The sequence below is a fragment of the Nansenia antarctica genome, assembly GCF_963989245.1.
Source record: "Nansenia antarctica genome assembly, chromosome: 6".
Lineage (NCBI taxonomy): Eukaryota > Metazoa > Chordata > Actinopteri > Argentiniformes > Microstomatidae > Nansenia > Nansenia antarctica.
In genome coordinates, this window is record NC_137676.1 from 59,016,827 (window position 1) to 59,027,126 (window position 10,300).

At 43.8% G+C, this 10,300-nt stretch overlaps 1 protein-coding gene across 1 annotated transcript; it reads left to right on the forward strand.

Moving 5' to 3' along the window:
• Positions 1–955: 955 nt before the first annotated feature.
• On the forward strand, positions 956–3,277 carry LOC308160745 (cysteine-rich protein 1; the record flags this gene model as incomplete). Its single annotated transcript, XM_080534687.1, has 3 exons — positions 956–998; positions 2,780–2,874; positions 3,209–3,277. 3 exons carry the CDS (start codon positions 956–958, stop codon positions 3,275–3,277), a joined length of 207 nt encoding a protein of 68 aa, XP_080390813.1.
• Between the last annotated feature and the right edge of the window lie 7,023 nt (positions 3,278–10,300).

Sequence of the window (10,300 nt, forward strand, 5' to 3'; positions counted from 1 at the left end):
ATATCGTGAGCTTAGAATTATAAGGTTCTATCTCCGTTTAGGGCAGTTCAGAGATATTGAGCTTCAAAGTTTTTACATTCCATTATGTTTTGTGAGATGGAACCTTTGTATTTTATGAATTACTAACTCAAAAATGTCAACATTTTAAAAATAACATCCCACAGGCATTAATAAACACCTAATGGATCAGATTATGTAAAAAACTAAATTTTGACAAAAATGGAGATAGAACCTTATAATTCTAACATCACGATATAGCGTAAAACTACCAATAAGCAGCATTTTCTGCTTGAATGTGTAATAAAAAATGAATTGTTTATGCCCTGTTGATATCAGCAGATGATTAAAGCGAGGCATTTGACTCTGAGCGACCGTGGCGACATTACTCAGTAGGCTACTTATTTCCAGCAGTCTTGACAAATCGCCATCTATCACATTTATCGATCAAATTACCATCTATCAAAGATGAATGTGGGTTTGAGTGATTTATAGTTTTTTAAATCATGTTGGTGGATAATTATTCTCAGTGTGATATATTCAGCCCTGTAATATCATGGGTTTGGCAACAGACGGGGACAACAGAAGAACCGCCAGTCTCCAATAATAACCTAACCTCTCCAAGACGCGCCGTGTGCGCTCCGTGGTTACAGCGAATAAACGCCCTAAAATAGGTTTTTATTTACGGTATCTTTTTGAATGAAACTCTTCATGTTCACCACCAGGCAGTGACACCAAACTGATGACAGTATTTTTGTTTTGAAATCAATTCCTTATCATCCTGTGACGTTTTACTTACCACATCCTGGGTTTGAATTCAGACACCACGTTTAGAGAGTTTAACGTATTTCCTGCACATTTTGGTCTCACACACGCACACACACACACACACCTCAATTTGAAGTTCTCTCTCCCTCTCACCCAGACTTTCTGGTTACGATAAATAGCAGTTTATATCATGGTAGCCTACTGTCCAATCTGTGGGAAGCCTGTCTACTTTGGTGAGTCTCTGAAAGTACGTGTGTGTGTGTGTGTGTGTGTGTGTGTGTGTGTGTGTGTGTGTGTGTGTGTGTGTGTGTGTGTGGGTGTGTGTGTGTGGGTGGGTGGGTGTGTGTGTGTGTGGGTGTGTGTGTGTGTGTGTGTGTGTGTGTGTGTGTGTGTGCGACAAGCATGTCTGTCTGTGTGCATCAATTGTCACCTTTCCTTGACTGAGTATCTTCCTGCATGCCAACACTTTGGAGTGAATTGACCAAATGCTGCTCTATCTTCTATCTTTACATCATGTCTACCTTGAAAAGTACAGCACTGTCCTCTTTCAATCTCTCCCGGTGTTTCTGCAGGGAAGCATACCTCCCATTTTCATGGCTTCCCATTTTCATGGCCCGTCCTCATTAGTCAGGTGCCAGGGTGTGCCAAGGCTTACTAGCTGCCAGCTAGTGCTCAACGCCTGATGCCTTGAGCCGAGTGAACAAGCCTGTTTGAATTTCCACGGTTGGTCTTTCTCTTCTGGTTTGTTAACTTTCTGCAGTTCGTGAGGTGGCGAACTGAGAGACCCCACTAGCAAACATTTAAAATATTTTGGTTTCCCAACAGGTTCTGGTAATTTAAGCAGTTTATGGCGATTTTATTTGTTAATAGTGTTATTCATATAAATTCTATTGTGTAGTTACAGGAAGCTAGCTTGGATTATGCTCGCCTTGGCTCTAGCCCACCAAGTTCTCTAGTCAACAAAAGCACTTGGTTGATAAGAATATCCCACCCTTGTTCTAAACCATGCCCCTCTCCCCGTTTGGCCTCATAAGGACCAGGGGGGTAGAGGAGGATAAATGCCTGTTTTAAGCATCGAATTTGCTAGGAGGAAGCACCGTTGAAGGGGTGACTGTGGAAAAGCAACTGGCCTTGGTACCGGCCCCTGCAGGCACAGCGTAAGCCCCGCTATGAGAAGCATCACTGGTACAGAGTATCAGCACCTCAAATTAAAGTGTTGCGCTAACAACGCTTAAGTTGTGGGTTCGATTCTCACTGGGACCATATACTGACAAATGTATGCATTCACTGCAATGTAAGTCACTTTGGATAAATGTGTCAGCTAAATGGCATACAGTATATAACTATGTCTTCTATTATGATCCACACGCACACTCACACACACACCGGTGTTCCGGCATTCCGTTTCGAGCGCTGGAACGAATGTGGTTGAAATGAAAAGATAATATCACCAAAAGGCTAAAAAAAACAGTTTAGTTTACTGGGTAGAGTCAAGTGAATCAGCGTATATGTATGTGAACGCAATGTATATGAACGTTTCAAACAAAACAGTTTAGTCAGAAAAGTGCTTAAGTGACTTGAACCCAACCGTTCTAGTTGTTGGTCCAGATATGAATCCCTTCACCGTGTCACTATATAGACTGTGGTGCTGCTGTGAGAGACAGAGAAGCAGCATGACTCTCAACCACCGTCTGACTCACTCTCAGACTAACAGGAAGTGGGTTAGGTTGAGGGAGCAGGCTGTTCTCTCACACGTGGGCCAGGTTCCAACATTCTAACCTGGCCTCCTGTCCTCCGTTCCTCCCCTGTGTCCTAGTAGCTCCATGGGTCTGAGGGAGCAGGCTGTGCTCTCACACGTGGGCTGGATTCCAACACTCTAACCTGGCCTCCTCTCTATTCTAGTCCCTCTTCCCCTAAAGGCACAAGGCTCTAATTCTCAATACCCTGTAGTTGCGAACAGCCAACCCCTTTTCGGCGCTAATACCTGACCACCTCTCTAACCCTATTGGTTCAGGTGAGAAGAAGAGATCTCTAGGGCGGGACTACCATCCCCTGTGTCTGAAGTGTCAACAGTGCAAGAGACAGCTAACAGCTGGACAACATGCTGAGGTAAGGAAGTGGGGGGGTTAGATTTCAGCTAACCCCCTGAGCTCAGATTCCCCGGAGCTCAGATTGCCAGGCTGATTATCTTATCTCCTTTTTTTTGCCCTTTTCACCCTCTTTCTAATAAAAGAGAGAAAGAGAGAGACAGAAAGAGAGGGAAGGGGTTGAGGTTAGGAAGGGAATTAGAGAGAGAGATGATTAAAAGAGTGACCAGCCAGACGAGACACAGACAAGCACTTGTATAACACTTGGATACTGCAGTGCTAATAGGGCTTGTTACGGACAGGCTGAGGCGAGGGTCGACACACTGTTAATCTGTTGTTATCTGTTGTGATTTCAGCACGATGAGAAGCCATACTGTACCAACTGTTATATGAAGAAGTTCGGCCCGAGAGGTTTTGCTTTCTAACCCTCACACACACACACATACACACACGCATACCCGTGTACACATGTAGTTCTCTGTGTGACTCTTTTTCTTTTCCTCTCCTTTTTTCACCTTTTAACCTCCCTCTTTCCCCCGTCTCTCTCTCCATCCACCTCTCTTCCCCTTCTCTCTCTCCCCCTGTCTCTCTCCCCCTGTCTCTCTCCCCCCGTCTCTCACCACCCGTCTCTCTCTCTGCAGGGGGATACACACTTCCTCCTCGTAACCAGACCAAACCGGATCAACACTGACACACACACGCACACTGTCACATGCTAACCAACCATCCAACCAACCATCCAACCATCCAACCCACCAACCAACCATCCAACCCACCCACCAACCAACCAACAGCTAGACAACGCCCAGACAACCTCTAACAAACCAGCCAGGCCTAATGTCCAACCAAGAAAATATCAACCCTTACAACTGAATGGACTATATTGCAACATTATCCTCAAAGAATGGTTGTAAAGGAATAGAATAAAGGCCATTAGGCCCGTCTCTTTGAAATGTTTCTGTGTGTGTGTATATTTCAGTGTGTGAGTGCGAATGCGAGTGTGCGTGTATGCGTGCGTGTGTGTGTGTGTGTGCCACACATTATTCCCACATTGTGCAAATGCTCTCAGATGTACACACCCTAACACACTTTTTTTCTTTTACCACAGAAACATACATTTACGCATTAAACTACGAAGCTCTCTGTCATCAACCAAAGCCATAGGGGACAGAGAGAGGGAGGGGGAAAGGGAAAGTGAATGAGAGAGGGAGTGGAATGAGAGAAGAGGAGGAGGAGGAAGGGTGATTGGATTATATCATGAGAGTGGTAGAGGAGAAGGGATGCCTCCGTGTCTGTCTGCAACTTCTCTTTGAACAAGTCGCTCTACACTTTACCTCCCTCACCCCAAAGGGAGGAGGGAGGATGAGGGGTGGTTGTGGTTGGCAGGGTAGCCCATGTCAAATGCCAGCAGAGTCTGGAATGGGAGTTTGAGTGAGACAGAGAGAGTTGGCACACACACACACACACATACACACATACACACACAAACACACACACACACACACTCACATACACACACGCTGGGTATCTGCTGGGTGCCTTGAACTGATGCTGGGGCTTGTCAGCCTTTGGTAGGTTAGGTATAAGAATTTGATACACACACACAATGTTACCGTTATTACACAATATTGTGTGTGTGTGTGTGTGTGTGTTGTTTACACACACACACACACACACACACAATATTACCGCTGCTTCTGTTGTCCTGTTTGGACAGTGTCACACTGCCAGTAATGTTTCAGTTCAGGTATTATTTGTCCTTGAGACTGAATTAAGAGGAGAGACAGAAACAAGAGAGAGAGAGAGAGAGAGAGAGATGATGATGAGAGAGAGAAAATGAAAGTGACAGAGAGGAGAGGAGCGAGAGGAGAGGAGAGAAGAGGAGGAGGAGGAGGGTGATAGAATTATATCATGAGAGGGGTAGAGGAGGAGGGATGCCTCGGTGTCTGTCTGCAACTTGTCTTTGAACATGCTCGCTCTACCTCCCTCACCCCAAATCCCTCCTTCATCCTCCCTCCATCCCTGTTCTATCCCTCCCTCCATCCATCCATCTCCCCTTCACCCCCAACCCCCACCTTGACGGATCACATGACTGCTGTGATACCAGCAGTCTACAGCTCATTTGCATGTGTTTTAACTACAGTCCACCATTAGAAGCAGAGAGAGTAAAGGGGGAGGGGGGGGAAGAAAGAGAGAGATTGGGGGGGGGTTGGAAGATGGCACATGAGATAAAAGGAGAGAGGAGAGAGAGAGAGACATCTAAAGAGTGGAGAGAGAGAGAGAACAGAGAAGAGAGATGAAGAGAGAGACAGAGGGGGAAAGGGGGGACAGAGGAGAGGGAGCGCAAAGGGGGAAGACAAAGGCAGACAGATTGTTATTGATAGAGGAGAACATTTACCACATTGGTCTCTACAATGACAGTGAAGAATTTGATGTAAAAGAGGACAATGACACACACACACACACACACACACACACACACACACACACACACACACACTCAAATACACACACACACACACACACACACACACACACAAAGAGAGAGAGAGAGAGAATGGGGACAGAGAGAGAGATAAGAGAGGGTTAGGTATGTTGTCCTGTAATCGATAACATCCTTGAAAAACTAGTATTGAGCAAAAAAAAAAAAAAGAGTGTATGAGAGTAAGAGAGTTGGGACAGAACAGCACTCTGGTAAATGGCTGTCAGAACCTCTTCTATCAGCCCTGCGCGTGTGAAGGAAGGTTGCCATCTAGTGGCTATGGATGGATTATGTTACAATTGGAATGAAAAACATTAATGAATGAAGTATGTAGGAACTAAAATCTAAACGATCAAGAAGCCTTTCCCTAGCCATAATCACATGGAAACAACACATTGTATGTATGTAGCACCATTTAGACATTGCAGTCTAAAGTGCCATACAGTTAGCAGTTAAAGTTAGATTAGCACATATTCAAAGAGCATCATCAAATTGAATAGTACGTAGTACATGTATTACCACTCAAGCACAAATAAAAGTTTGCGCTTCTTAGGAATACAACAAATGTGAAATATATTAATAGTGTGATGATGATAACAACAAGTAACCAATGTGCCAAACATCCCAAATGATTTCCTTGTGACAGTTTGCCCTGTGACTTTTTCTGCACACATTGTGTTTTCAGGGCTGGTTTCCCGGACACAAGTCTAATCTTAGACTAAAATGCCTCTTCAATGGAGATTTTCTAACGGAAATATTATTTTGTACAGAACTAGGCTTTAGCTGTGAATGCTGAGAATGACGACATGCATTTGATATGAGGTGGTATTAGAACTGGCTAAACACATCAACATATTAACTGCATCAAAATGGCAGTTGAAATTCTGGTAATGACACTGTAAACTCGTGTTCATCCAATCACTGTCCAGCATATTACCACACGTGTCTTATTGGACCAATTAAGATGATGTTTATTACCACGTCGTAATGACACATTCAGTATGTGTTCACCTATGAATATCACACCTTGATGAACAACACCCCATATAAACACCTCTATAAACACCCCCAAATGCCACCCTTTTATACACTATGTTGCGCCTTTCCAGAGGGGTGTGTGAGGCAGAGGTGGGAGTAAGTCATACATGTGCAAGTCCCAAGCAAGTCTCAAGTCTTAACCTTCAAGTCTCAAGCAAGTCCCAAGTTACTGTGGTGAAAAATCAAGCAAGTCAAGTCGAGTCCCTGCTATAAGCCAAGCAAGTCAAGTCAAGTCATGTGACTCAAGTCCCCCATCTCTGGTGTGTACACTTCCTTAGGAATACAAGGAACAGGTAAAAACAAAAACAAAAACTCAAAATACTCAATGTGCCAATTGTCCCATGTGATTGCTTTTCCTAAGAACTGTACACAGAGGGGACACAAAGGTTTGCCCTGTGACTTTTTCTGCACACACGCATTTAATATAATCTCTTATTAACTATCTTAACACATCAGGCCTCCCTCCCCTCACTTCTTCTGCGGGCTCTGGTTCATCATAATATAATAATATATAATATATAATTAGCTGGGGGGCTCCCAGCCATTCAGGACATCTACACCAGGTGGTGTCTGCGGAAGGCCCGGAAGATCATATTGATATATTCACTTTTATATTCATTTATACTCACTGTAATACTGTAATAATAATAATAATAATAATAATAATAATAATAATAATAATAATAATACATTAGACTTATATTGTGCTTTTCTACACACTCAAAGACGTTTTTTTCTGAAAAGATCGAGTAGTAAAATAAAAAGAAACAAAAAATAAATAAAAGTATAGGGGTCTAATTATTTTTTGATTACTAAATCTAAGTGTCTTTGTAGGACAATCTACTCTGTATACTGCAAGTATATCTAGATTTCGTGCAGAGAATCGGCGAAAACAAGCAACGCCAGCGTCCTCTCTCGACCGGCATTTTTTGAAATGTGTGATAATACCACACTATCTACATATCATGTCTTTTGCACTATGCTACTATTTGCATATTATCTGGTTAGATCCCAAACTACATGTTGTTGTCTCAGTACTTGTACTCTGTGCAATGACAATAAAGTTGAATCTAATCTAATCTAAGATCACCAAGGACCTCAGCCACCCCAGCCATGGTCTGTTCTCTCTGCTACCAGGGTATCCAAACAGACAGGTCATGAGTTTCTATCGCCAGGTGTTGAGACTTCTGAACAGCTAATTCTAGCTTCCCATCTATGCTACTTGCTCCTCACCTAAGACAGTTTGCATTGACTCTCTGCACATCAACCACACACACACAAGCACGCCACGCACACACACACACGTACACACACACATACACACATTCACTCTCTCCTACCACACAGACACACACAAACACAGACACACACACTCTCTCCTATCTCTATCTCTCTCTCTCTCACACGCACACACACACACACACACACACACACACACACACACACACACACACACACACACACACACACACACACACACACACACACACACACACACACACACACACACACACACAAAGAGAGAGAGAGATAAGAGAGGGTTATGTTGTCCTGTAATGGATAATATCCTTGAAAAACTAGTATCGAGCTAAAAAAAAGGAAAAGAGAGCATATGAAAGAACAGCACCCTGCTAAATGCTCCTTGGATTCCTGCATGTTTGAAGGTTACTAATTGTTTTCACATAATGCTAGATTTTTAATTTTTAATTTTATTATTATTGATTAACAGTAGAGAACTGTACAGTGGGGTAATGGGGATGATGAGGTCTTTAGGAGGGACAGTTAAGATGTAGCCTGAAGAGATGGGTCTTCGGTCTACGGCGGAAAGAAAAGAAAATTGCACAGACATATAAAAGAAGTTTAACCATGTTAGGGTATATTGACAGTAGTATGTATTGGGCCATTGGGTAACGCAGTGTCGTAACAAGTCTGCACTGGGCCCTAATATAATGCAGATAATATAATGCAACTATGCAAGATGACCAGAGTGAGCCCTAGGGAGCGGGCGAATTTTTGCACAATTCATGCCTAGTTTGTAACAGACTTCTCTTTGCCTCTTGGGTAATTAAACTCTCGGACAGCAGTTTCCCAGTCAGCCACACTGTTTATTCTGTCACTGTTAATCTGAATAATCAGCAGGTGTTTCATCAGGCAGCATCAGCTGGACACCTGCGGTCGTTGTCTGTGGGAGGTATTAGCTAGCTAACATACTGTTGCTAGTTTAACATTCAATTCGACGATAACATCAAATATATAATATATTAAGTTCTCTAACATCTCTAACAGTTTCCGAATTACTTTTCTAACAAAATTAAAATAATTGGTATCTTCTTAATGCTGAGTCGCATGTCGGCAAAAAAAAAAATCGGATTTGGGTCACATTTCACTGCCGTGTGAACGAAGCCTAATTCCCCATTTGCCATGAAAAGCAGAAAATACACATTTTGACAGTTGATGAACTTCCATGTTAGCCATTATAAGCAGATATCTTTGGACATAATCGTATGATACAGTTCCTTGTTTGCCTATTTACATCATATACAGTGGGGGAAATAAGTATTGAGCACATCAACATTTTGTCCAGTAAATGTATTTCCAATGAGCCTATTCAAGTGAAATTTGCACCAGACGTTGGTATTAACTTAAACAATCCAGAAAAAAAATCTAAGAATTAAAGTCCATATGTAAATAAAATTAGGTGGAATAAAGTGGAATGAAACAGGAAAAAAGTATTAGGTAAATTATGTTAAATAGCTTTTAAGGGGGGATGCAAAATGAATTATAGCCACATTTTAATAACTATTTTAACATGAGTTACACCATTAAATGTATGTTTTCTCAGCCTCAAAATAATAAAAGTTAAAAGGAGTGTTTTTAAAGGAATGAATATCTTATATGATATAGCAGAGGAGTGTTGTTTGTAAGCCTGGGCTACACAATCATCTGACATCACAATAGGAAGAGGAAGATTCCAAGTGACAAACAAAGACACATAATTGCATGTGTGGAGTTCTAATTCCACTCAGAACCTTGGAACCCCGTGTTAGAGCTGAAACTGTTCATTAGCTGGTCAGCCAGACACAGAGAGAGACAGACAGAGAGAGAGATAGAGAGAGAACAGGTCATACAGAAAGAGAGATTACCCAGAGAAAGAGAAAGAGAGAGAGAGAGACAGAGAAAGGCTACCCAGAGAAAAAGAGAGAGACAGAAAGACTAAATACCCAAGGAAAGATAAATAGAGAGAAATAAAGAGAGTTCAGAGATGATCCGTGAGAGGTTGTCTGGCTCTCCCTCCTGGTCCCAGGCGGGTATGGAGATGCTTCCCCAGGCGTGGGGGGGTCTCGCCGCCCAGGGGGTCCGGAGTGAGGCCTCCTCCTGGTCCCAGGTGGGTCTGGAGATGCCCCCCCAGGCGTGGGGGGGTGTGGCCGCCCAGGGGGTCTGGAGTGAGGCCTCCTCCTGGCTGGTCCAGGACTGGTCCTGTCTGCTCTGGATCCTGGTCGGGTTCTGCCTGGTCGGGTTCTGCCTGGTCCGCTTCATAACCAACAGCAGCCGTAGAGGGGATGAACACAAGCAGGTAACTGATGGAGGAGAGGAGAGGAGGGAGGAGAGGAGGAGGGAGAGAGAGACAGAGGAGGGAGGGAGGAGGGAGAGAGGGAGGGAGGGAGGGAGAGAGAGAGAGAGGGAGATAGATAGGGAGAGAGAAAGAGAGGAGGGAGGGATGGAGAGCGAGAGAGGAGGGAGGGATGGAGAGAGAGAGGAGGTAGGGATGGAGAGAGAGAAGGAGGGAGAGAGAGAGGTAAGACCGAGCAGTAACAATTCAGTGACGACATTCAGAACAAAAACCCCCAGACGTCCAATTGACCTCTGACCCCCCCGCCCCCCCCCCCCCTCCCCCAGCGTCGCCCCTCCCCCATGCCCTCCATGGTCC